At 47.5% G+C, this 27,466-nt stretch overlaps 1 protein-coding gene across 3 annotated transcripts in view; it reads left to right on the top strand.

The window, feature by feature from the left end:
* The window catches only part of SUFU (SUFU negative regulator of hedgehog signaling), a 93,918-nt gene extending 67,526 nt beyond the window's left edge, over window positions 1-26,392 (top strand). For all 3 annotated transcript variants that reach the window (XM_054071346.1, XM_054071345.1, XM_054071347.1), the window contains 4 exons: window positions 1,095-1,229; window positions 2,699-2,837; window positions 16,146-16,214; window positions 19,401-26,392. In XM_054071346.1, the coding sequence (XP_053927321.1) occupies window positions 1,095-1,229; window positions 2,699-2,837; window positions 16,146-16,214; window positions 19,401-19,490 (433 nt within the window). In that variant the 3' untranslated portion in view covers window positions 19,491-26,392. The remainder of the gene's footprint in view (window positions 1-1,094; window positions 1,230-2,698; window positions 2,838-16,145; window positions 16,215-19,400) is intronic.
* Window positions 26,393-27,466: the final 1,074 nt, after the last annotated feature.

The following is a 27,466-nucleotide window of genomic DNA, read 5'->3' as shown; positions in this document are numbered from 1 at the left end:
TCCCAAATGGAGCCATAGCCTGATAGCCTTGTTTGGCTTCTGGTCTGCTGTCACGATCGAACCACATTGCAATATGGCATCTTTCAACTCTCTTCTGCTTTCGCTGTCCCTCTTCTCTGGTAGATTCTGTACTATAGAAACTACCTTAACAACATCTTTCCTCTGTTAAGTTCATGTGGAGCACCAAGTAACAAAGTTATAACTCACACATCAGGCACATCACATCAGTCCAAGTCATCTGCAAAAATTATAACCCTTCCGTCCTTCGTTCTTTGTTCTGGATTATCAAGTAATGGATTAGGATGATGCTCTTTGAACATATAAAGTGTTTATGGTCAAGTATTTTGAGATATACCAGGATTCTGTCTGGCAAATTTCCTAATCATGTAACAACATAACCTTTAGTCATAGCTTCGCAATATGCTGGCCTTGCAGAAATGAATGAATAAATAAGAAAGCAAAGCTTCATTGTCTTAAAGCAGCCCTACTTACAAGGGAAAACAATCTGTGAATGCCCTACTTGTCACATGTAGAGTCCATCTTTTGGCTGTTGCACTTGATGCTGGTGGAAGCAGAGTGTTCTCAAAACCTTTTGGTTGAACTGTGGATAGAAATCACTTGGAGACAATTGTAAAAATGCCTCAGACCTCAAAGATATTTTAGTAAGAGCACGAGGGACTCGGCAACTCTTTCCTGCGAGCCACTGCCTAAAAAATCCTGAAAATAAAGCAAAAGCAGGAGGGAAGGTACACCTAGTAATTCTTCCAAGCCATTTTATAATGGCTTGGGGTTCTGGAGAGTGTAGTTTTGCTGCAGTTCTTCCTGGAAATCTGATTTCTGGTATACTGCGAAAGGATCTATTATGTGTGTGCATGGTGTGTGTCCTAGATCATCAAATCAAGGTGAAGAGCTGCTTGCTGTGACCGCTAGTCTGAGGGAGGCTGCATCTCTGTAGGGCTGATGAGAACTCAAATGTGTCTTCATAACAGTTTGCTGCTGTGTCATTCAATATTTGCACAATTGCTCTGAAACACAGCAGAAATAGCACACAGCACTGGGATCCTAAATGTATGCATTTTTTTCTCTTCTCTTAGAAGCCGTAAGGACAGTTTAGAAAGCGAGAGCTCAGCAGCTATCATTCCTCATGAGCTAATCCGCACGAGACAGCTGGAGAGCGTACACCTGAAATTTAACCAGGAGTCTGGAGCTCTCATTCCTCTCTGTCTAAGGTGAGTGAAGCCGTCCTCCTTTGCAGTTCGTGCTAACATGCCACTTTTGTCTTGTGGTATTGTTTCACCATACAGACAGGCATGCAATGGGTCTTTAAAGGCCAGAGCTGAGATATTCTGCCATAACATATTGGAAACAGATGATTCTTTGCATGTGTGTTCATCATGGTAAAATTGTTTCTCATTCTTTTTATGTCCTCCAGTGTATTTTGTGTGCTGAAATAGGATAGGGTTAGTATAGGGATTTTTTTATTAGTCTGATGCTGGCAACTCTTTGTGATAAAGAAAGGATGTTTTCTGTCAGAGAAGACTCTTAAGTTGTTAATTCTGGCTTATGGACTCAGACAAAGTAGTTTTGCAACAGCTCTTTGCAGTCAGTTTTTATGCATGCAAGTGTGTTTTTTAGACAAATTATGTCACTTGCGTGATTGGAGGAACAAAACATTGCATGCACACTCTACACGTTGTCTTTTGAAGGTTTAGGCTGTGCGTACCCCTGTAAGTGACTTTTCTAGGTTTCCACAATTTCAGTCAGCACTATTTTTAAAAATGCCTTTGGCAAATGTAGTCCTTAACATAAAGATGAACTGTGGGGTAGAGACAAATTATTTGCAGGTGATTGAGTTGCTTTAGCTTAATGAGTAACATGTCTGTAGTATCAGAGTTATCAGCAGCAGGTGCACACTCACCTGTGCCTGTTAAGAAACCAATGGGATAGTTAACACGAATGTATTTTATTTTACATCACAATGCATGAACAGTCTGTCCTGATCAGCTACCTCAGCTCAGCTGACCAGCAGCAACTGTGACTCTATTAGGCATTGTGTATCTTACCTGAAGTTTTCCCTCTTGCATGTCGGAAGCTGTGCACGCATGTCACTCATGCTCTGAGCCTACGTGCCAAAGCCATAATTCTCCCTGTGGAAAGCAATGAATGCAAAAAAAAAAGAGAATGGTACCATAAATGGTCATATGTGTATATTTTCTAGGTATTTGCCTAAGTAATACAGGTATACATTTGTCAAGCATCAGGGAATTACTAGATATTGGTGTGGTAGGTAAGTTTGGCCCCACCAGCGAGCCTGCTTGGAAATGCGCCTTCACATTCCCACATGATGTGGAGTCTGGATTCTCTTCTGCAGTTTTCATCTTACTGGCAGACTGGGAGTCCCCTGCCTTTAAGTACATCAGCACCTCGTGATGGGGACAGGCATGCAGTGAGATTCTCATTCTGAAACAAGGCCCTGAGATTAAAGCAGGGAGATAAAGGGGAACTCCCTGCCTCAGAAGGAGACTTGTGACCTGCTTTGTGGAGCAAATAATTCATATATTCCTGAAAAATTTAATAGTTGCTGCCTACAAAATGGTTTCCCCATACCAATGGCAGAAGCTATGGTGAAAGATCTTCATCATTTTGCTGAATGCCGCTCACACCTTTTCAATTCACGCACATGTGTTTTATTCCCTAGGGGAAGGCTCTTACATGGACGGCACTTTACATATAAAAGTATTACAGGGGACACAGCAATCACATTTGTGTCAACGGGAGTAGAAGGAGCCTTTGCTACAGAAGAGCATCCCTATGCTGCACACGGACCTTGGTTACAAGTGAGATAGCCTCCATCCTTTTTCTCTCCCTTTCTCCTTTTACTGTGTCCTAAAAATGATCCTGCTAAGGGCTTATGTGTTTTAAAAGTGCAGCAAAACTGTATTTTCTGCTGCAGCATCTCTCATAGCTCTTGCATAATATTTTCAGTAATTGTGGAGTCAAAAAATAATGGTGAACTGTTACTGTTTATATTAGTGGAACTCAAATCAATAAGCACTGGCTGGAAAGTTCAAAAATCATCTGTGAATACAGTAGTGTCCATTTCCTGGAGTCAGTGGGCACTTTACAGGCTGTATTTACTCTTGATTTCTTCCAGAAAGGAATTTTGGGAGGCAGAGTGGAATGACCTAAACAAGAATGGAGCCAGGGTGGAAGAGCTAGAAGGCTGTGGGACTGTGATCCTACGAAGCCAAGATGTCAGGAGAGCAGCACAGAGAGCACAGCTTCTTTCAGTTTTAGTTCTTTCCTATTGATTCTTCGACAAAAGCTCATGGTTGCTTGAAGCACCCACACATTTTCTGCATCCAGATTTTTTTCTCTATCACATATTTTCCTTGGAAACTCCCCATCTGCTTGGTGCTGAGGGTCAGCCCTACGCCCTACGGAGCAGCGATGCACTAATGAGCTGATGGCGTAGTGCTATTCTAACCTTGAATTTCTTTATGGTTTATAAGCATATTGAAAAAACAAAAAAGCTTTGGGGAATGTGTTTATTCAGAAAAGTCCATCTCTGAGGGACTATATGCACACATTGCATCTTTGCTTTCACTCTTACTGTGGCATTCCTGCCTCCTCTTCTGTTTTTAAGGCAGGAGGGTTGTTTCAGCATTGCCGTATTGCAGTTAACCTTCCGGTGACTTGGTTTCAAGGCGTTCCACTGCCTGTATTCGTACGTCTGGAGGACATCATACCTTGAAATCTGTATGACTTGTAAAGGAGCTGATCTTGGCTAGAATCATCTTGTGTGCAGGGATTTTCAAAGAGCTAGCATGCTTTGATTATACTGGCTGGAAAGTGCAACACTCCTGTAATGATTAACAGCGAACGGTCAGGTTTAAGGGTGGGTCATTTGCTGTTGGTTCCTGTGCTTGCCAACACATGATACACAGGGTCTTGTGACTGTGTTAACTCCAAACATAAGAGTGTTTGTTTGCATTTACATCACATCTCAAAATGTATTGATGTATAGAGTAGTCAGGTAACCTCTAATCAGTGAAAAATGGCAATAATTAGGTCACCATTTAGACATGTAACTAATCTTAACCCTTATGAACCTCTTTGCTTCCGTGCCTGCTGAAAATTATAGAAAGTTTTTGGAATTGGAGGGAGGGAAAGGTGGAGAATTGCTGGCTTCTGAGGTGCAGGAAGAAGCAAAGTTCCCTTGTTTGTCTCCTACACGAGATAAACTTATTGCATCTTCTCATCTGATGTGACTGGTTCCACTGCTGGCTCTTGTCCAGTCCTGCAATGAGAATGAAGGACAGACTGAGTGGGGAAGGAAGGGAGGCTAAAAGCAGCATGAAACAAGAGGAGGAGCACTCGGTTGTGTGAGATACACGTGGGAGTGTCTGAGGCTCTTGGCTTAATATGCAATGGGAGGCTTCATCCGTGCTCAGCAGTCCCTTGTGGTGTTGGGAGCGGAGGAGGGAGTCGCATGTGGCTTTGTTTCAGAAGGAAAAGAAGTTGTGGTCCATAAAATTTCCAAGGGGGAGAGTTGTACTTAGTTTAGTCCCTTGCAGCCTGGGCTGGCCGAGTTGGCAAGCTCCAGAAAGCTTTCACAGCAAGGCCCAGAGAGGATTTTCCTCCTCCTTCACTTGGGACCCCAGGCACAGCGATGAGCTCCAAGGAGAGTTGGCGGCTGAGAGCAGATCACCGCAATGCAGGGGTTTGTTGCAAAGACAAGGAAGTGGAGGGACTGTGGAGAGGAGGAGAGATGGCAGGTATCTCCTGCTGTGGACTTTTTCCCTATATTAGAGGTGGAATAAGAGCCTCAAAAATCTTGGCCTCAACTTACTGCAGCCAAAGAGTAACTCCCCTTCAGCCTGAGCTTTGGTACAGTGAAAGACCAAACCTGCAGACTAAACACAGCACCTCCTGTTTACATCTCGTGGGCTGGAGTGGAGCGTGTCCAAGGTGGGACATGCCGGAGAGCTGCTGCACAGTCTGTCAGCCCCCGCGGCCCGGGCTGAGCAATGTGCTGAGAGTCGCTGGGTTCCAGTGGAGGGTTAGCAGATGACGGGAGTTTGGCAGGTCCCAGTGCCATTCCTACCAGACAGGTGTCCGTATCACCACTGCAGCTGGTACTTGGTGGGAACCGTTTTAGCAGTCTCAGCAGAAAAGGCAAGGAGTCATTAGACCACGGAGATGTACGCCCCATTTCTATCAACAGTCTTTCCAGGTCACGTTTGAGGCATGTTAGTAGGAGAAGCCTGTCCTGCTGCTGCCCGTGCTCTGGGGATGATTAGATTATTTCATTCTCCAGAGCTGTCAAACTGGCACCTTTCCCAAGTACTTGGATATTTTTTTTTTCATTTAAGTAACATTTAATTAGTTCTAAGAAGCTAAATTCTATTAAAGGTCTAAGCATGTCAGGCTGGTTTATTTCTGAACTCCTTCCACTGTGTCATGTATTGTTGAACAGGGAAATTGCTTTGACTCAGAAATGTACAAACATATTCAAGAAGTCCTCCTTGTTAACACTAGACTCCTGTTTATATGCTAGTTACCCTGGCAAAGTCTCTGATGTGTAGCACTTGCATTAACATTACACATGATCAAAGGCTTCCGCGGTTCTTTCTTCCAGTCCCCCTCCCCCAGTGCTGTGACAGCAGAGCCCCCACGCTGCCTCCTAAGCACCTCTTCTTTCTAAGGGGTAGATGTTCCAGATGCACAGAGAAAGGCTGTGCAGGAGGTGTCTGGCCCTATGTTGAAGGGTTAAGGATGCTGATCATGCAGACAGACTGTGACATTAACTGCCCCACAATGATAGTCGTGTTCATGCATCCAAGGTTCTTGGTCCAAGATCTGAGCTGTGCCAGGCATGCAATTCAGCACAGATCAACCGTGTTTGTCTCTAAAACCTACTCAAAGCAAGGTGAGGTTGTGCGTGCATTCTCCCTCCCTCCCTTACTTATGTTCTGGGAGATGATAGAGATGCTCTGTTGAAATGTGTTACTGATCAAGCCTGTCCCAATAAAGTTGCCTGAGCCTTTAATACATATTAATATTGTCCTGGGGTAGTTTGTGTCGAAGCCTGTCAGCATGCATCATCCTTTGGGAATTACCATCATTAAGACTCCAGTGATGGGGAGTCAGGACATGCTTCTGCAAAGCTCCTCTGCTTTTATGTGGAGCTCTCTGCCCGTCTAGCACAAAGCAGTCTGTTCTCCCCTCCTACCTTGCTCACCTGGACTGCTTACTCTACCCAGAGGGGAGAAGGAGGCTTGTTTAACACTACCTTTAGATAATTTCTGCTCCTGCTGCTTTAGGCAGTCATTGTTCTAGGGAAGAAGATGACATTCAAGTCTTTGATCATGTGCAACATACACGTTACGCATCAGATATTGCTGCAGACTCTGACATACGAGCCAATGCAATGCAGTAAAAACAAACTTATAGTTAAAAAGTCCTCATTAACTGCAAAATCAAGCACATAGAATTCAAAAAAATATCTGAACAATAGTCTCTACACTTTAGCCTTGCCCCTGTTAGACTTTTGTATTTCGATAGCATAGCTCATGGAAGGATCACGTATATTTTTTACAAAGCACGCCTGCCTTGTTCAGTGCACAAAGGTGCAGCATGTTTGGGGGCTGAATCTGGAGTGTGGAGTAAAGCAGGCTCTTTCTTATAGGACTTCCAGTTCATTTGTTTGTCAAAATCAAAAGGTGTGCAGTGAATGAGGCAGGTAAATGCAGAAAAATCACAGTAGGCTCATGGTGAAGCCTGTTAAATGTTGCCCTGGAGAACTGGATGCTGTTCCTGCCTCTATTACTATGTTGTTCCTTTATGCTGTTTCAAAGCTAAAATGTTCTCAGGAGGCAACTGAGTTTGTGTTCTTCAATTTCTGAATGGACAGTAAAGACCCAAGGTCTTATCTGTGTTCCCAGCAGCAGGAAGAGGCCAGGAGAAGTTCCTCTACAGATATCCCTGTGCCCTGCAATGCTGAGTGGCCTGGAAAAGAGGAGCCTGCCAGTCTTGAGATGGGCACCCGCAAGAATAGGACATTCAGACTCAATTTTCTCTTCACTGATTTTCCTGTGCCTGTTCAGGAAAACCTTGTTCCAGTCATCCTGAGATTATTAATTCAGTGCTTGCCGTTCCAGGTCCAGAGATGAACACCAGAAACAATTTCAAGAAGAGCTTAAAATTCAGTTTTGCAGGTCAAGAGAGAGAAGGAGATGTCTCTGGGATTGGGGGGCAGCCTGGGATTCAAAGACCCATGTTCAGCTCCTTGCTCTGTGACTTTATTAGGTCTCTAAGCTTCTTTTAGTCTCTCTCGCCCATCCACTGCATGGAGAGCAGTGCTTCCCTGCCTTGTAGAAATGTGAGGCTGAGCACATCAGAAGCTGTGAGAGTTGTAAGGACAGTAAGATTAGGTACTTCCAATGTGATCCATGCTGGCAGTGGTTGGATGGAGTATACTAAATAAAAGGGAAGGGAGTAGGAGGGAATGGGGAGACAACTTGAATGATAATGAAAAGAAATGATGACTAATGCTGCATTCAGTGAGCAGAACCATCCTGAGGACTGAGCAGGGCAGAGGTCTTGTGGGAGAAAAACAGCAGGCGATCCTGTGATTACAGATTTGTTTCGTCAGGCAGATGTACAGTGGGGCCAAATTAGCATGGCACAGACGATCTCTGTGCAGCAATTTCCAAAGTTCTGTATGCCCAATGCTGCTCGTCTCTGAGTGTAGAGGGTTTTTTTCCAGGTAATTTACTTGGTTTCAGAACGAATTCTGTTAGGCAGATGGAGGCTATGGTTCATTTGCAATTGGCACCCTCCGATTCTCAGCACAAGGTCTGTGTCTCTGCATGAGCTGGGGAACTCACAGCAGTAGTGGGGTACTATTCTCTGGCACCGGCCGCTGCTGGAGGACGCTTTTTGCTCGCCTCCCATGCCAGTAGGTCTGCAACGTCCAGTAGACAGTGTGTGAATGCTGAGGCTATGGAAACGGGGTTCTGCTCCACTCTCCCTGCCCTTTGTGTGGCCTCTGGCTTTGGCCTCTGCTCTGCCCTCCATCCTGTTTTTCTGTGTTTCTGTCTTCCCCTCATTCTGGCCTGTCTCTGCCTTCCTCTCCTCCCCTTCATTCAAGCTGGCAAATTCCTTCTCCTCCTCCACATGGCCTGACTTCCAGCAGAAACGCTGAGAGCGCTGGAGAGTTTCCCTGCCTTTAGTCCTGATGTGCCTGGTGCCATAGCAATCCCCTTGGCACTCAGAGGAATGATCGGAGGGAAAACTGCTCCTTAGCTACCTCTGCCCTGTGTTTGGGGCAGAGCCACTTTGGACTGGCGCATGCTCAGTAAAGAGGACTCTTCAGTACATTTCTCTGCCTTTCTCTGAAAGGCTGTGGACAAACAGTGACTTTCAGAGGCTTCTGACTCGGCAAAGCATTGGCGTGAGCAGGAGAAAGACTTTCCCTTGACCTTTGGAGCATTTTTTGCTAATCTTCATCGCCCTCTGCCTAAGGGGAGTTCTCGTGCTAATGATCATGTGTATTTGTTAGTACTGTCAAAAAATACTTTTTCCAAAATACCTCTCTGAGATAACTTGATTCCTTTTCCCCTAAAAACTGTAAAAAAAAAAATCAAAACCAAGGCATCCAGCATGGAAAAATAAGTTGAGGCTTAGTACAGCAAGGTCAGACTTCTCATAGGAAATGTTAAATATGCCTGTAGGCAGGATAGGTACATGGAGGCTGTGGGAAGCATCCAGCATTCAGGAGCTATCAACATGTGCTCTCTGTGCTGGCAGTCATGTTGGGGGGGAGGTGGGGTGGTGGGAATTACTGTGAGCAGGGTCATGGGGGACGATCCATTCTTTTGGTTTGGCAACCTAAGTGAAAAATCTGGAGAAGAAGATCAGACTAAGCTCAATCTTTAAATATTTTCAGTTTTTCTTGCTGAAACAAAAGCATTAAAGAAACCAAAAGCTGAAGAAAAAAATCCCTCTTTGTTGAATGAAACCAGAAATAGAAAGTTTTCTTCAGTAAAAACAACATTAAAAAAAACATCTAGTTTTGCAGAATGAAACTGGAGTGGTTAGAAGTTTTGGCTTCTTCCATTTTATACTTGAAGAATTACACAGTCACGTAGGATATGAGAAACTCATTTTATTCCTTTCCTTTTATTTGAACCCCTATTTCTGCTTCTTGGCTTCATGGGCACCACAACTGTAGGGTATTTTGGTTCTTCCTCAGCTCATCCAACTGGAGTTGTTCCACATCATATAAAACACTGGATTAGTCACAGAGACAGAGAGCACAAGAGAATGACTGTGTTCCGGTAGAGTTAGGACATTCCCCTGGAAATGAGCACATCTGGTTCTTCTCTCAGCTATACCACATGTTAAATCATTTATGCACATTGGCATAATGGCAGCAGCAGAGGTTCAAAGCAACGTTTGGAAGAGCTGCTCTGATGCCAGAGATGCTCTCTTGTAAACGGCAGCTATGGGTTGTGTCCTCTCTTGAAGAGACAGGGACTGATTTTTGGTCTCCCCAGACTTGAGCAGATGTGTTATGCCTAGCTTGGTGAGTTTAAGGACACCACCCACAAACAGGTTTAAGTTATGAACAACTACAACCTGCTCTTCCCCAAAGCAGCTTTATGCATCTTTCCCAAAAAAAACTTTTTCAGTGTCTTTTGAGTGGCTTCCCCCAAATTCTTGAACAGGTCTAGGGCAATCTAACCTAACACTTTCCACTAAGTTTATTGTCTTCCCCAGAACCTCACTGCGTCATCCCTTTGTGTTCTTTCTCACTGCTGAATGAGACACTGGGGGAAACTTACTTACATTAGGATAGAACTGTCCCGTTAGATCATCATGATCCTCCTTGTAGCAACTATTCTGCAGCATGTTCTCTAGTACTTTGTCCAGGCTAGTTTTGGATGAGTCAAGTTCTTCCACTCTTCTTAAGCCGACTGACTATCCCGCAGCCTAATGCCCCTCCCTTGCTACTCAAACTACATTTTGGCTACTTTGTGTAGGTTTTCTTCCACCCACTTGGAGCATTCCCTGAGATGTTTGTTCTTGGGTACTGGAACAGGCTGCCCAGGGAGGTGGTCGAGTCGCCTTCCCTGGAGGTGTTTAAGGAACAGGTGGATGAAGTACTGAGGGACATGGTTTAGGGAGTGTTAGGAATGGTTTGACTCGATGATCCAGTGGGTCCTTTCCAATCTTGTGATTCTGTGATTCCTTTGCATTTGCACTCTGAAGGAGTTGGTAGCTCCTGTTGTCTTGGCTCCATTGTCAGCCCTTTCTCCAACTGAGACAAGCTTTACATGTTGACTGGAAGCAACTCTGTCTGAAAGACAGATCTCGTCAGAGTGGGCTTTGAGGAGCTCAGATCTCTAGGATAAGCCTGATAGTCGGGAACACCATGGAGACATCCCACAAGGTTGAAGTCTTTCAGCGTCATCGTGTACTTCCTCTTCTGGGATTGTAACATCACAGTGTGAAGCAATAGGGTCCCTGAGGCATCTGTGAGTGGATGTTTTTCCTTTACAAGGAGGGTTGTGAATCTCTTGGAAGAGCAACAGTGGAATTTCCCATCAAAGGTGTTTGTTGCGACACTGGTACCTTTGAGGCTGTAATGAGAGCTGTGGTGGATTCAGGCAGCAGGGTGGCCTCTTCAGACAGTGTCAGGGCTGGGTGTGATGTGGAAAGATGCACTGACAAGGCCTCTGCCCTGAACCACTTGCAGTCAAAGCACAGCAGCGCAATGAAGACCAAGCAAAGGACCGAGCAGAAAGGTGGGCTGGGAGATGCTTGTGGCACAAAGCATGATTCATCAGAGGGTTTTACTGGTAGTGTTTAATTTCAATGGAAAATGCTGACACACTTTAACTTCACTTTTTGCTGTGCTGTCGACAGGAATGAAGCTGAAACATTTTGTGGGCAAAGGGCTCCTAAAAGCCACTGGATATTTGCAGATGTAACAGGTGACATCTGGCTTTGGGTACGAGGGCTCCACCCATTCCAGGCAAGGCACCTGGATGGATGAAAGTTTCTTAGAAGGGTTGGTATGGTTTACATAGGAGTTTATTGCAATGTGTCCCCACCTTCTCAGGGTGAGACATACTAGCCAGCTCTGTGCTAAGTCCAGAACTAATAAAACATGGTTTCTTTTCTTTGACAAACATGCTAGAAAAGCAAGTGGCAGTGTTTAATGCAAACAAAGCGCTAGGGCAAAGTGTGGGATTGTTTGATTTGTTTCTAGGTAGGCAAGAAAACTGGCTATTATCAGCAAAAGGACCCCTGCTTAATTGTCCTTGGGCGAATTGCTTGCGTCTTCCTCTGGACAAAGTGTGTTTTCTGAAGTTGTGTAGAGATGCTAGATTGCTAGATCAGCTTGTGAGAGTCTTCCTTGATCAAAGGCTTGCCAGCTGTGCCAGGCTTTCAGCATCAGCGTGACCTCTGGCCCCAGCCAGCCTTGCCTAAGCTGAGAATGTCAAGCCTTCATGGTAGGGTTGAACCCTATAGTGGGAGATAGGATATTAACTCTGGGGTGGTTACCTACAAGCCGACTATAAAGTCTTTAATGTTTTACTAAGCATCAGTTGCTTTCAAAGTCAGCCGAACTGGTCTAGAGCCCCATGACCTTGTGTGCATTGTTAGATCTCTCCTGTTTTCATACTCTTGCAGCCACGTACTGGCAACGAGTCACAGTACAGGTTTCTCAAATATCTGCGGGTATGAAAGAAAGCTTCAACACTGGAAGCTTCAACACAAGCTCCTTCAGTTGACCCATAGGCAAGCCCTGTAGGTGAGAAGTAGCAAGCTCAGGTGGGACTTGCCACGAGAGGGAGACATCATGCATGCAGCCTGTGTATTCCCTGAATGCATCCACCTGAATTATCTGCCAGCCTAGCCTGGTATGTTATAGCGTGTCTGGACACATGCAGCTATGAGTGAGGTGGTGAGAACCCAAACTTTGGGCCTCAGTTGTGCGGTAGGTACCTGTGATAGAAAACAGCAACTTATCTGTTGGCTAGTCATCGTCTTCCAAGCATCTGCAGCATGACTAACAGTCACAGAGCACATAGAAAATGGAGTCTGGATCTGCTAGCAATGGGATGGCACGTGTCTGGGCCTTTCTGGGTCAGGTCAGAGAGATCCTGGTGTGAGCAGGACCGTGCAGCACCGAAGGAGATGTTTCAGATACCTGCAGCTGGCTGGTGAGGCCGTTCCCTGTTCATACTGCAAACACCCATTACAAAGGGTAAGCTACACCCTGTAACCAGCTTCGACAGGCTGGGCTGGCAGGGGTGTTTGCACAGAGCTCTGAAAACACAGTGCTGCAAGCATCCGGCTGCTGTGGCACCTGGGACTCCTGCTGCCACTCAGGAGAGCTCCTTTGCTTCCTCAGCACTGGCCAAGAGATTTCATGGGAGAAAAAACTTGCTCAGTGTGCATGGGCCAGCTTCATTTGCCCTACAGATTGCAACGGCGTTTCCCATGGCTGCAGTACAACAGTGGGGCTCTGTTTTCCTTTGGGGAGGGAATAAGCTGCTTCATCGTAGTCATTTCTGTGCTGTGTCCTGTTGATAAGATCAGTTAACAGCATTGGAGGAAAACTCTAGATTCAGGTCTGAAATATAAGTGGGCCTATTTGTTTAATTTGAGCTTCTAAGGTTTAAATCCCAGAGGAAATTAAATTAGGTGCCTAGAGCAATGGCAGTCTGTCATGTTTATTTGCTGGGAATGTCACCTTTAATATCATGCACATATAACGTGTGTGTGTGTTAATGTAATGGGGTATCATACTGTGCAGAAGCAAGCATGCTACAAGAACTGGAAACCTGAAATATTGTGAGTGAAAGAAGCTGAAATGGAATTGGATTTATTCTTGTCCTTTGCAGCCGGAGCGAAGACTCACTCACAGGCATGAAGATGGTTTTGCAGATTGCAGGTGGGGATGGCAGCCTGATCTGTGAGCACAGACCTTAATGCTCTTGGGCCGTTTTGACTGGGCTACTTCTAAGAGAAAGGATCTTGTCCAGACATGAGTTCAGGATGACAATTCTTCTTGCTTCAAAGCCCTCTTCAGCAGCTGGTGTGCTGCGGATGCATGCCTTCCCCCTGCGTCCTCAGGAGAGCTCAAGAGGGTCGGTTTCCTGTGCCGAGGGACATGGCTGCATGCATATTTGGTTGCCCTTGCGCTTCAGAGACTCCCTTCTTCTCCAGGAAGGAGAGCAGGTCTCCCCAGCAGTGTGGGGTAGTAGGGTTTGGGGTGAGTTTTTTCTGACTCAAGCTGTTGAGGATGAGCTCTGAGTGACAGACTGTGAATGTCACTGCAGCAGTTTGTCATTGCTGCCTGTGACGCCTGCCCTCCACCAAAGTTAACTGTCTGTGCAGGGCTTGCAGAACAGCACTGCGATCTTTTCTCAGTGCTGCATAGAGCAGGCTGCCATTGATTGCAGGCTGCCCATGAGACAGCTGAGCTGGGGACTCCTGTCCCACTCCACTTGTCAGACCCTTCACAGAGCCGGTTCAGTTCACTAAATCAATGGAGTTTGGTTTTTTTCAGCTAAATTAACAAAATCACTGAGAGGTGGCAGTGAGCTGCAGGTGGGCTCATCCGTCTCTGGGGGTTGCACCTCAGGTCAGTGCTAGCCACAGTGTTCCACGCGTGTTTGTCCCTACTCTGGGAGTCTGTATTTTAGCCGGGACCTGAGCTGCCCCCCCTTTATTCTCTCCACTTTTTGCTGTTTACCCCTACACACCCTGTCTTGTTTTCCTCCAGCCTCAGAGCAGCTGGCTGCCTCACACACGTGGTTCCTATTTCTCTCCTGCCTCTGGCTCCTTGGGAGCGCCCAGGGGTCTTCCTGCTGTGCTTGTCTTCTAGTCCCCCTGCCAAAGCTGCAGCTCCTCATTCCTGCTCTCTCACCCATCCCAACCTCTGGCATTTTTGTTCATCCATGTATGGTGAATATTCATTTCCTCCTTGCCTGATTGCTGTGAATACCAATTCCTCCTCCTTTTTCCGGCTGCTCTGTAGATTTTGATATCTGCCAAATTGTTTTCATTCCCTCACCCCATTGCAGGCTGCACCTCCGCAGAAACCGATCTGCTCCATGCAAAGCCCCAGCTCCCCACCCAACTCTTCCTTCTGAGCTGAGCGATCGGGTTGCCCTTCTGCCTCCAACACGGACAGCTTCCTCCTTCTGCAAACAGTCAACAAACAAGTGTCTCCAGTTCAACGGGCAAAATAGTTACAGGCTCCTGCAAGGAGACTGCAGTAGTCTGCGGTGGTACTGCGTGTTTCAGTGCAATGTCTCTCAGCTTGCCAGTCTGCGCTTTGGTGCCAGGTTGCAGAGTCCTGTCCAAAGCAGCAAGCTTCTGGCTCCTGGCTGAAGCACGATTTTTTCAGGCTTGAAGTATGATCAGAAAAGCCTGATGGAGGTGCCCGCATCCATGCTGAGTAGCTCAGTCGTAAACCCTGGCCTGGAGCCTGCTGCAGGTTGAAGCTAAGCGGAGAGGGGAATGTGGCGGAGAAGGGAGGCTGCAGTTCCCTGATTCCCTGAGAGATCTGTGTGCGATGGCTGCGGTGTGGCAAGGTTGATGGGGAGAGAACTGCAGACACATAGTAGCTCTCGGATCTCGATTTCATGGGTTTGGATCTCTTTTCTTGCCCACCAAACAAAGAAGGGGAGACCAGAGTCTTCCCTTTCTCCTTCTGTCCGGTAACCATGCTTGTGTGTTACCAAAACGGAGCCCAGAGGCTTCCACTTGCCAAGCAGCCCATGATATCCTGGTGGGGAGTCACTCACTCCCCACTGATGTTACTGGCACCAAGGAGCTGGTGGGCATGGGAGGTGGCTTCCTGCAAGGGGCTGGGACAGCCTGGCTGACCTGCTTCCAGATGTGAGATGGAGGGGACAGCAGAGAGCAGTGGGACTGGGCACTTTGCTCTGTCAGTGTTTGTTGGAGCGCTCTTCTTTGAGAGGGAGCACGGAGGTCATCGCTGGGGAGAACAGGGAAAAGGAAGGGGAAGAAAGGGGCATCGGGATAGTGGTTTCTTCATGATGAAAAGCAATGCAAGAGACAGAGGAAAAGGTGAAGCAAAGGAAGGAAAGGAGGAGCAGGGGCAAGAAACAAACCTGTAGCCGGAAATGGGAATATTCCACTGGATGCTGCTGCAACCTAACTCTCAGGAATGCCACTCAACGCCCCCTCACTGTGCAGGGCTGTTTGCCTGGTCCCATACTGCTGTCTCTGCTCCTGTGCCAAGCCAGCTGGCCTGCCTGGAGCTCTGGCCTTTGTGGCTGTTGTGAAGACAGGCAGGACATGTTTGCTTTTGGCTATCACGTGATTTTTTAACAAGGGTGGGAGTTCATCCCCTTGAATTCTCGGGGCTGGTTTCCCCCTCTCCCCATGATCTCTGGTTTATGTGACTTGGGGGGCTCCGTGGATTTGGGGTTCTGGCCCTCAGCTAGGAATTTTGACCCGTTGGCAGCTGCTTTCCTGGGCTGCTTCGTGCTTGCCAGCCTGGCCTTGAGATGAGCCAAAAGCTTGCCCAGCACCGGCATGCAGGATGGGCACATGTGATACAACGTGGAGGTGCCTGGGAGGGGGCATCTCTGGGAGCACCTCCTGTACCCAGCGTCTCTTCATCTGAATGATGTGCTGCGTTTGGATCAGAGCCCTCCCCATGTCCAGAGCACTGGCTCTGTATGAGTCTTAGGCTCTCCCTGTGCTGCTGTATCCTGATTAAAGAGTAACTTCAGTGGATCCGATGAAAGCAGCTCTGTCTCCCACTGTCTCTCCAACAGATGTTGTCTTGACCCCTTTTCCTCCTTCCCCACTCTGCCTGTCTAAAGCTGAGCCTCTAATTTTAGACCAAGCAAGATAATTGAGGGTCAAAAAAGATTGCTGTATAATTTTAACATTTTTTTGCAGTGGTTGGAGTGGGAGGCAAAGTTAGGAGCTCCTTGCCCTCAAACCTTTGTATTGTGGGAAAGGGGGACACAGGGGAAAGAGGGACCTGGTACAGTCTGCTCTCTGCAGAAATTGTTCTATTTCTTGGCAGTTAGCTAAAACTAGGAGTGTAAAGGCGTAAACTACTGTTATTTCCTTTGCAGATCCTATTGACTGAAGAGTTTGTAGAGAGAATGCTGGAAGATTTAGAAGATCTGAATTCTTCAGAGGAAGTAAGGCTGCGTCATTCCCATATCTCCCATGTACTGTCCCAGAGAGCTCAGCCTGTCCTGCAGCTTGCCTTTGATCCTCCCCTCAGCTTCCAGGCTGCAGCTCTGCCCCGCAGACTTGAGGCCTTGCTTCACATCTGCTGTGAACTAAGGCACTGAGGGAAGGGATTGCAAGAAATACAGGGCAGGGATAGGTATTAAGGGAGACTCTTTTCCAAGAGCATCTTTCCCAGTGTGGTATCTGAGCATCCCGAATCAAAGCAGTGCAGCCCCCTGAACTAGATTGTGGGGTTTCCTCCGTGCTGCATATGGTGTCCTTAGCAGCAACTCCAGACACATCACCTTCTCAGCTTTCAGAAGGGCTGAAAGCGGTGGCAGCACATTTACTGCTGAACGGTCTGTTGTAGGGGTGTCCTTTGTTTGGTTTGGGGAGCAGACAGGGGCCTTTTCTCATCTGCTTCTTGGCCTTCACCTGCTGCCCCTGCACAGCTTGCGGAGGACCATTACCAGCCTGGAAGCGTTATAGCAGCAGCCAAGGGAGCTTTATAAAGCTCTGCTGTGTGGTGCTAAACTTCCCTCTGCCATGTGATCTCTTCCTGGGGAACATTTAACACCCTGTCTCCCATGCATGCCATATAAATATTCTGCTTGACTTCAAAGAGCAGTGGCAGAAATGACATGTAATATTTTTAATCCCATTTTTTACAGCTCCCTGCAGACTCTAAAGAAACTTTCCTTGGCTTACAGAGCAGTCCTCCTATCCCTTGCCCTGCTACCCTCCCCCCAGGAAAAATCTCAGGGCTCTAATTGTTTAATCCAGAGTTGATTTAATGCCAGGGTGTTCCTCACTGTGTGAGTGAGGGGAGCACGCTGCTGGCTGTGCAGTGACTTTCAGGCCAGCTTTTATCCAGTTAAACCTAATCCAAAGCTCATTTTTGCTAGTGACATGGAAGCCCAGGAGCACTTTGGTTTGAAGGCCCTTTAGTTAAGGCTTTGGACAGCTCATGGTCCTTCGTTCTCTGCTGAGAGGCAGAGGCAATGGGCATGGCAGATCCTGGCACAGCGACCAGGCCCTCGGTTCCGAGTTACTGTGACTTTGCTAAATTAAAAAGCGAAAAACAAACAAATTCACAGGATGACTTCTTCAAGAGGATTGCTTTGGAACCATTCCTGTTTATAAAAAGGAAAATACTTGAGATGAAATGTGATCTTTCAGCATCCAGATTCCTCCAAGGATTTGTAACTTGCAGGATCCCAGTTTGGGCCAACTGAAGGCGTTCCTCAGCAGTCCTGGCTGTTAGTGATGATATTAATGTGGTAGAACGAAGTGCTGCAAGGAGAGTTTGCCTTTGCTACACGAAGTGTTAAATGAAATTAAGTGACACGATCTGTCTGAATGTCTTCAGCATGTTTTCCACGTACCCTAGACACTCAGCTCAGAAGAATTCCCTGGGCAGTATAGGGCTGCTAGATTATATGGTACAAGATATTTGCTGAGCTTGAGTTTAAAAAAAGCAACCGTAAGTGGGACTTGGGCTGTTTATGTTTCCTGGAGGAGAAAGAGTGGGAGTTTATGGTAGCCGCTACGCTGAACGAGCCTTCTGCCATGTCCCCAGCTTGTGGGACAGATCCTGAACCACGAGCCCGGCATCTTAAGGTGGATGGGTACCAACTGCAGGTTTCCCTCATACACAGCTGCAAATGGAGGAAGGTCAGGAGCAAATTCATGTTAGAGCCACCCTTGCTGTGGAGTAGGCAGCTGCAGGAGATCACCTTTAACAGGAACCTCCAACTGAGCGTCTGTTAATGTCCCTCAGAATTGGGGCCCTTACAGGAAGAAAGATAAGTAATTGGATAAAGGTGGATGATTTGCAGGTCACTGTCCCCTTGTTCCAACTCTAATTTATGTAGCCCCTGGGAAGCTTAGGATGCTGCTGGCCTTGGTCTGAGGACTCTCCTAGGAGAGGACCACGGTATCTATAATCATTCTGAACTAGCTGCCTCCGGGTCAGATTGTCACTGGTGATCCTAGTGAGATTCTTCCCTAGGAGTCCTGTTGGGGTGTCAGGGACTGTCACAGTGTCAGGCGGTGCTACACAGCAGAGTTTTAAAAACAAGATGTTCTTGCAAACTGGCTTCCAGACCCATCCCCAATGTGTTCTGGACCCTCAGACTGGGCACTGGGATTGCGTGCAATGCTTGTATAGGACTGGTTGCCATCCAGCTGTGGATGGGGCAGATTTGTAGCCCAAGAGATTCCACCACCCGCCTCCCACACATCTGTTTTTGAGAGATCTGTGTAAATGCGTGGACCCTGGTCAAATGTGGTTATGAGAAGGGTTTGGGGTAAGGCTCCTTAGAACTCTATCCCTACATGGTTGTGTTTGGGATCAGAGATGTTGGGGTGACTTCCTAGCCTAAGGCAGAGTGCCCTGGAGTGACATCAAGATGGGACCATTGCACTTGTTTTGTTTGGAAAATACTGATGAGAGACAGTGTTGTGTAAACCAGACCTGGGCAAAAAATCTCTGTTCCCTGTGCTCCGATCAATGTTTGCAGAACAGCCGAGCGCCTGTGTGAGTACTAGGCATTGTTGGGGCGCTCTGCAAAGCCTTTGTGCCAGAGGTGAGTAGGGCTGGAGCAGAAATGCTGCTCAAGCATGCGAGCTCACCCCAGCCAGGGCAGCACAGGCTGCCCTCCTGGAGATGGTGACCGTTTGCAAGCCTGTCCCCCGGCAGAGCCGCGCTGGCTCACGTGCATCCCACCCCGGATGGGCAAGAGTCTAAAAGCTGCCCTTAGTCTCTGTTTAAAGCAAACAGGGGTCTCTGAGATTGGTGAAAGGAAGGGGACGTGGTCAGGTAGGAGGGGAGATATTTGTGCTGTGTATTTTCAGAGCGGTCAAGGAGGGGAAATGGTGATGGGGGCAGAAACTCTCCAGAATCCGTCTGATGAAATAAACAGTGCTTGAGCTGAAATCTCAGAACTTTACTTTGGCAGCTGAGGCACAGGCCACATTATCTAATGTCCACTGCTGTCCAAAACATACTAATGGGGAAATGTTTTTTTAGCGGCCTCTTGTTTTAAAAAATAATAATAACATAGGGCTGCCTGCCTTTGCAAGGACTTTGTTTTTGGTGTGAGTCAAGTTGCAGCGATATACATTAACTGGTTCTCTTTACTGTCTTACAGTTTAAACTTCCAAAGGAGTACAGCTGGCCTGAAAAGAAACTGAAAGTTTCCATCTTGCCAGATGCTGTGTTCGACAACCCGCTGCATTAGAGCTGAATTACACCCTTCTAACAACTGGGAGAGCCAAGTTACTGTCCATTACCCAGTGACTCACAGGATAATTAATGCAGTAAAAACTCTGCCTGCAAATGAAAGAGTTTGCTGCACAACCACTGCAAACAGAGGAGAAGCTACTCAGCACCAGCCCAGACCGAACTGAGCCCTTTGCTTTATCCTTCTCAAGGCTGAGCTCTCTGGGAACAGCCTGCGTATGTGTGAGTGCGAGTGAGAAATATTTAACTATGAAAATTAGTAGTAAGAATCCTTTCTCCTAGCTACAGAACTCCCCTCTGCCTTAGCCCAGGGTGTAGACGCTCTGCACGCCTGTATTTACACATGCATTTCTGCCAGGTGTGAGCCTATAATCCATGGATTAAATGTTCTTTACGTGACTCTGGAGTCCTTTTGTTAGCCAAACTTTTACTGACTGCAGAACTGTTCTCCCATGTGCTATTTTTTTTTCTCTTTTCAGAAACGGAATGGTATTTCCCCTGTTTAAAGGAGGCCAAAAGCTCACATGCTTGAAGCTGAACAGATTTAAAGATGAACTTTCTAGTTCAGTCAAGAAAAACAAACCCAGATCCTCCCTGCCCTCAAATTAGGCATGTTTTAAGTGTTGGTCTTGGTGCTATTAGCTATGGTATCGCTGCAAACAGAGGCAACTTTATTCTCGCGCATCCTGTCCTTGTGCCTGAACCCCAGGGAAGGTTGCAACCTCTGGTTTTGCACAAGGAGGAGGAAGAAGGCTACCGGGGCGGGGGAGATCTCCTGTTTACAGTGTGTTTATCTTTAAAGAGATACTGTCAAGTATTTTTTCCTTGCTATTGTACAGAATTTGAGAAGCTAGAAAGGACCATTTGTTCACAGGGACAACTTCAGCAGCTCTGCAGGATCCAGAGGGCTGCTTGAAAGCATATGAAATGGAGATCTCCACTGCCCTGGTGTAGCAGAGAGGAGACAGCCTCAATAAAGCCAACTGTTCTCACTATTCCAGCAGGGTTGTGCCGTAGTGCAGCTCCATTTTCCCCTCTAGCCTCATGGTGGTGGCTCCTGTAGCTGATGTCCCTCCTTTCAGATAGACTTGAACTGTAAAGCATCAGAATCAGTTTGAAAAGACCCTCTCTCTAGATCACTGTGGCTTCTTCCTTGGAGCAAAATGTGGTGTGCAGAGGAGATGGTCTCTGCAGGATCAGGTTGGGTCCCTGCATCAAGATGCTGGCCCCTGTGGGTATGCTGCAGCAAACGACCTCAGCCTTTACTCTCTGCTGCTGTTGCAGTTTGTCTCTGATGTGTATTCCCTGAGCCTTCCTCTGCCCATTGTCTTTTGGTGACAACTCTTCACATCCTTGTCAGGGGAGGTGCAGCTTTCCTTCCACCCCATTCTGCCTACAAGCTAATTTGGCGATTTATGCGCAATTGCTATGTGATCTATAACACAAGTATAACAAAAGCTTTTAACACTTAACTCCCCTGATCAAACAGCAAAGTCCAGGAGGCCTCACAGTACCCCAGGGTTTGTTTTCTGATTTAATTTCTTCCTGGCACAGTCAGCTTTGATGTTTTTTGCATATATTTGAGGCTGGTTAATGTTGGTCAAGAAGCAGAGGTAGGAGCCACAAAGCTTTCCTTGGACTTGCTACAGAATTCCGCTGTGGCCTCAGGCAAGTCACTCAATGTCTCTCTGTGCAGAGAGGGTGATTATTGACTAGGAGGCTGTAGGACCTACCGAAGCATGCCAGGGTTTGCAGGGGAAGGCGTGCTTTGTGTACAAAGTAGTATTTGTATTATTATAATTGTTGTTATATTATAATTTAAGGCAGGCCAAATGCAGGGTCCAACACTGCTCGGCAGAACCTTCCTTTCTGCAAAGCTACGAAAGCAATTTACATGTAAATGAGTTTGTCATTTTGTCTGAACTCAGAGGATCATCTTAAAATCCTGCTGCAAAAGAACAAACTTTGAGATATCTGCATGTGCCAGCCAGAGTGATTTCTGTGGCAGACTGCGTTCATCCGTGGGATCTCTTGGCCAGTTTTCATTGTCCTGGTTAGCACTAACCATCCCTCCTGCGCTGTCGATGTATAAGTAGGGGACAGCATGGGCAAGAAAGTGGCATGAAAATGTACCAGTCCAGCTTCAAAAATGACGTTCCGAAGTGTCCCACCACAAGATAGTGAACAAACAGACAATTGTGGAATTGTGGCAGTTGGGAAAAAGGGAAGGGCAGCGACTACAACTTCGTCCCAAAGCCATCCACCAACAGTAGCCCATGGACTGCTCGTGTATGAGCTTGCTGGGGGTGCCTGCAGCAGAGCTGGCCTGTTGCCATGATGCTGGCTGCTATTCCTTGTTTCCAGATGCTAGCTCTCATTAAAAGGAGCTTAAAATCCTCATCTTGGTGGAGAAGGGACATTTGGAAGGTCAATTGTTGCTGTTCCTGCAGAGATCAGCACGGGGCAGGGTGAAGTCCATCAGAACCTCTCCGGGCTCTGACACACATCTGGAAAGCTTAGGGCCTCCTGCCCTATGAACTCTTTGAGCCTTCGCAGAGGGGATACAGTGCTGTACGCAGGGAAAGCGCCTCCTCCAAGCTGACTTGTGCTCCAGTTCTGCCTTTCTTATGTGTATGTTTTCCTCACCGTATTTACTCTCATCAGATCCTCTGGCTTGGGTTTTCATTGACTTCAGAGGGAGCAGGCTGAATGCTTTTGAAAATCCACCCAGTATCTTCGTGCGCGTGTATTTTTGTTCCATGTCATGTATTTATATATAGTTCTGTGTATTTGAGTTATGAACAGGTGGCATGCCAGAAATCTCTATTTCTGAGACACTTTCTCACAGATCTTTGTTGGTAGCCAGATAACAATTGAGGGGAAGGTTTGAAGGGAAGGAAATGAAATCTTCCTATTTAGTTAAGGGGGAAAATAACTGCTAAAGTAGAAATCTGTCTTGCTGTTGGACCAGCTGTAGGAGGTAAACTAGTGAAAGTCCTGTCACCTCCAGGATCGTGTTGCTGCCTCTCAACAGTTATCTAAGAATAAGACGCAAGTCAGTATCATGAAGAGCTGTGCACCCACAGGACCTCCCCTCCCCTGATTCACATCAAGTTTGCAGCCGTGCCAAAGTCTTACTCATTGGCAAGTAACTGAGATCTCGAGTTTGGATATTTTCATCTTGGGGAAAGAGGACATGCCTGTGTGTGAAGGAAATGGAAAAGAAACCGTTGTATTTTAGTGAGTGAGTAGTCTGAAAAAGGGAAATGCATCACTGTTAGTGAACGCCACAGTATTTTTCTAGCCCAAGCCTGCTGAGATCGTTGATCTGCTGGTGCATTTTTTTCCTAGATTGTGCAGAAGGTCTGAGGCAGGACTATATGAAACCAAAACCTGTGAGGCTTGTGGGGCTGAAGGCAGTGATCTGAATGGAAATGAATGCAGTTTAGAAGCGGCAAGTACAGATTTTCTCCCTCACGGAGAAATCTTGCAATGCAGGTCGATAGGGATGTTTCCAAAGATGAAGAGCCTTATGGCAGACCCGCAATGCCTTGAAAATCCAACATGTGACAGCAATTCTGAAACAAGAGAAGTCCTGAAAGCCAGGACTACTCTCCCTCTCAACTTGTGATTAAAAACAGGAGGAGGAATGTATCATTTCAGTACTAAAGTATGTGGAATACGCTCTGAGCGGAGCAGTCAGCCTTGTAGCTGGTGTGACCTACAGTGATATTTTCTGTGGCTTAGATAGGTGGTGCCTGCTGTTTATAATGGCTTTGAGGGTGGTGATGTATTGGTTTTACTGTACATAGATCTGCCAACAGTGATTTGTAATTATATTCTGAAGCTCTTCACTTCAGATATTCAGTTGCTCTTGGATGGCTTTTGAAATGACACCATCAGGTCATCAAATGGTCTTTGAAGAAGCGAGGGGGTTGTTGTTTCTCACATGCAACCAGCAGAAATATTTAGGGTGTGTAGCTTTTAAAAAAAGTAGTTGAGAGCAATGCTTGGCTTGGATGGGGCAGATTGCGGGGGAGAGGTTGTGTGTGGTGGGAGCAGGTTAGCAGCCTCCCTCCGGCACCCACAGCTCAGGCTTGTCGAAGGCAGCACAGTCCTTATGCATCTCAGGCACTGCAAGGGGAGCTAGCCTGGGGTCAAGGAAGCTAAAAACCAAATGAGAATCATGAGGGCTTTGGCACAGCTTGGGGCCCTGCAGACAAGTCCTCATTTCCACACCAGGACCCACTGAGGTCCAGCATGGATGCAAGCAGCTGGCCACACACATCCCGCTGTGTGTTCACACTCTGGCCTGTACCCACTGCTGCTGCGTTAGCTGCCTCTGTGGTTGAGTCGAAGATGGGGAGTGGCAATGTGGCTGCTTCAGTCTCAGTTCTTATTCTAATTAGTGTGAGGTGAAGAGCAGAGCTGGTGCTCGCTGCCCCTTGTGAGAACCTTCAGGCTGGTCACTGAGTGAGCTCTCTTGCTCACCCACTGTCCCTTCATTTCATCTAATGTCCCCCCAGCTCCTCACAGAAACCTTCCTCAGATGCTTCACTGATTTGGCTGATTGCATGCTTCTCAGGAGGCTTTCCTAGATGACAGTTCGGCATGGGATTGTGTTTTGTCTGTCCTGATGCCTTCTCCCCGCTCGTAGGTAGGCATCTGGGGTCTGTGACCTACTTTACCAGCTTGTGTCTGTCCAGGGCAAGGGAGCGTCATGTAGAGTGGGGAGAAGAGATCCATAGACCTTCAGACCAGAAGAAACCTTTAGACCCATGTCCACTTTTCTTTAGCCAAGGGCACAGCCTGGCGCCCAAAGGCTCCACTGTATGAAGCCTCAGCCTTCAGCCCCTGCTGCATCGCGGCCAGGGGAGGGGGTCCAGCACCACGAGAGCCCTTCCACCTCCTGCAGGCTTGGTCCCCTGTGTGACTGCCCTCCATTTAGAGTATATATTGTGCCTTAATTCTCTCCATGAGTGAAGCTGTGAGGGCAGATGAACTGTAGAGCAACAAGGAGTCCCCTTCTGTGCATCTGTCCCTAGATAAACGCCAGCCTGCACCGCAGCCACACTGTATCCAAAATAATCTCAAAATGTACATTTGCCAGTGGGGTTCACATCCCAAGATTTTACAGCTGGATTTAGGTCTCTGGGACCGTGGCAGCTTTTAACGGGCTCTGTAGCAACCTTCTATTTTTAAAACGTTTATTTTCTGTTGCGCAGAGCCTAGTTGTTCTCTTTTCTTTAAAAAAAAAACAACCCTTGTGTTCGACATGAGTCCAAAATTTCAAATGGAGAATAAGCCTGAGGTTGCACATGTGTTTTAAACCTGGCCCCGCGTCGACCTGTCTGTGTCAGGCAGTGAACGTGTCGTGCGTCGTGCTTCACCGCCTCTTCATTTCTACCATGATTCTGTTTCCCCTAAAATCACTGACAGACCATAAAGTCACTGTAAGAGGCACATCAGTTCAGAAACATCCCTTCTAGTCCTTCCTTGTCCCTCACCAGAAGACCACGGCATCGTTCTCCGTTTGGTTCGCAGGGCCCTGATAGCAGGAGAGGAACCTCAGCCCAGAAAGGGCTGCACGTGGCAGATGTGGCAGGCAGTGCCTGGTTGGTTTAAACTGATGTCCTGATGCTGTGTCTCCCCTCTTTAAATAGAAAAAAAGAGAGACAATGAAAACACAGCCTCGAAATGCTGGAGGAATATTTCCTGTCGATTGTTGTGTTTTGCAAACACTGGTCTTTTCTCTCCCTCTGCTCCCGGCAAGGCTGGAGATGAAAATGGCTCCTTTGTTCCTTTCCCTGGGGCCCAACTGCAGCAAAAGTGCGGCTCCGGAAACCCTCTGCTGCACGAGCAGCGAGGGTGGGAGGGACCGAGCTGTCGCCGTGTGTGGTAGGTCCTACATAAACACGGCATGTGTTGACAATGCCGTGGGCAGGATGGGCACAGAAGGACTTCGCGGTGCTGGCGACGAAGCTCCCGCGCCGTTCCTCCTACGGCAGCAAACGGGCTGCAAAACCTGTGAGGGGCAGAGGAAGGGGAGGCGGGTGTGAGTGGTCGTGTTGTCCCAGCAGTGACTGATCACAAGCTCGGGGGTTCCAGGCCCTTTTGTTCTCAGCCTCTGGCTTTCCCAAAGCAGCAGTTTGTGGCCCTGTGGAAGCAAACATCCCACTGGCAGCTTGTACTGATGCCTCGGCCCCTGCACCGGGCTGTTCCTTGCTCCCATGCAGCTCTGGAGTGCCAGTGCTCTGCGTTTGGCCATGATCACACTCCAAAACTAGTTTAGTCATTTGAAATCCTTCTCTCATCCAGACTAAGTTGAACACACTAGCTTTTCCCTTTTTTTCAAGGGATGGATGTTTTGCCATTTGCTGGGGACAGTACGTGTTTTGTACGCTGGATGGCTTCTGCAAAACCTAGAGTGAAGCCAAGCTACCCAGGGCAGGGAACGCAGGATGATGGGGACCACAACGAACCCCAGTCACCGGCACTGCCCTCGCAGCCTGGAAGTGAACCTTTCTGTAGTTCAGCCGTGTGCGTGTGCGAGTGTGTGCGGTCTGCGTGCACGCGGTTGCGTGGAGTGAGGAGCCTGAGGATGCTGCTGGTGGGGCTGGAAGGAGCTCACATTTCTGCAGCCGGCGTATCTATACCTTGTAGATGGCCTTTCTTCCCCCTCCCCTCCTCTTTTTTTTTATAAAAGACAAAAAACAAATGGAAAGCTAAACTAGCAGAGGTTTTTAAATATTTTATATTAGTTTCTAATGTAAATTCCTACATTGTTACTGCAGTGCTGGGTGTGTTTCGCCTGCACGTGACTTTTTGTAATATTTTTGTGAATCACTAAATGTTTTTTTCCTCCCGTGTATTCTAAGTGCATTAAACGTATTTGCAGAATTGTCCGTGTCCTTCTCTGCAGGCAAAACTCTTCGGGACCACCTGCCTCTCCCTTAGCAGCCCCTTCACCTCTGCTGTTTCTCATCAGCACCTTCTCCCCCCGGATCTCTCACCCAGACCTCCCAAGTGCAAGCACGGGAGAGAGCAGGATCTTCCTTTCCCCCTAAATCCTCAGCAAAACAGCAGATCCCACACCTTGCCCGGTGCAGGTTCCTCTGCAAGCATCCCGTCACCATCCACTGGTGAAGCCCCTTAAGACAGGGCAGCCTGAGTGCCCTGACAGCCAGGCTTTTCCATGCCGTTGGGATGAACCAGGATGGAGAACGCTTGCACATGGGTCCAAGGACGCAGCCTGTCAGCCGAGGGATGGTAACCTTGTCTGTCAGCGTGGGAAGGAGGGAGCCGCGTGAGTGCCGGGTCAGGTCCACACTCCCATCCTCTGCCAAACACCTCTTGGCTTCAGCAGGATTTGTGGGGGTGTGGATGCGCCCAGAGACTATGTCGGAGAAGAGACACAGCAAACGCTTATCAAAAAATATTACTGAGCTAATGTTGCAATGATTTCTCAGTAACGCAGAATGATTTTGCAGTAATCTTTTTACACTCCTCGATAGTAAATTCCTTTAAGGTCAGAGAGAGGAAGGGTTGGATTTCTGGGGGGAAGGGGGATCGCTCTGCACAGGGAAAGGGTGACAGAGAAGGGGAAAGATGTATGGGGAGCCCAAATCTGGCTTTGAGCAGGTTTTGCACTTGCTCTTCAAGGTGTTGTCTCAGCCCTCACTGCACCGAAAGGGAAGTGATCAGAGAAAGGGTTTCCTCAAGGATTTGTTTTCTTTTAAAGTCTGGGGTGAAAAACATCCTTTCCTGAAGAACCTCTCCCACCGCTGCATCCAGACGCAAACTGTCCCAGCCCGAAGGCAAAGCAGTGAGTACCATCCATGCAGAGCAAGCCTTGCCAGACACGCCGAAGGGAACGCGGCCAGAGCTCGGTCGAGTTTCCTTCTTTCACTTGAGGAAAACGTGCTGGTCAGCTGGGATCCTTAGTGAGGTTACTTGCCCAGGACTGAGGTTCCT

This window comes from Cuculus canorus, chromosome 7 (genome assembly GCF_017976375.1).
Source record: "Cuculus canorus isolate bCucCan1 chromosome 7, bCucCan1.pri, whole genome shotgun sequence".
Lineage (NCBI taxonomy): Eukaryota > Metazoa > Chordata > Aves > Cuculiformes > Cuculidae > Cuculus > Cuculus canorus.
This window is presented reverse-complemented; position numbering and strand designations above follow the sequence as displayed.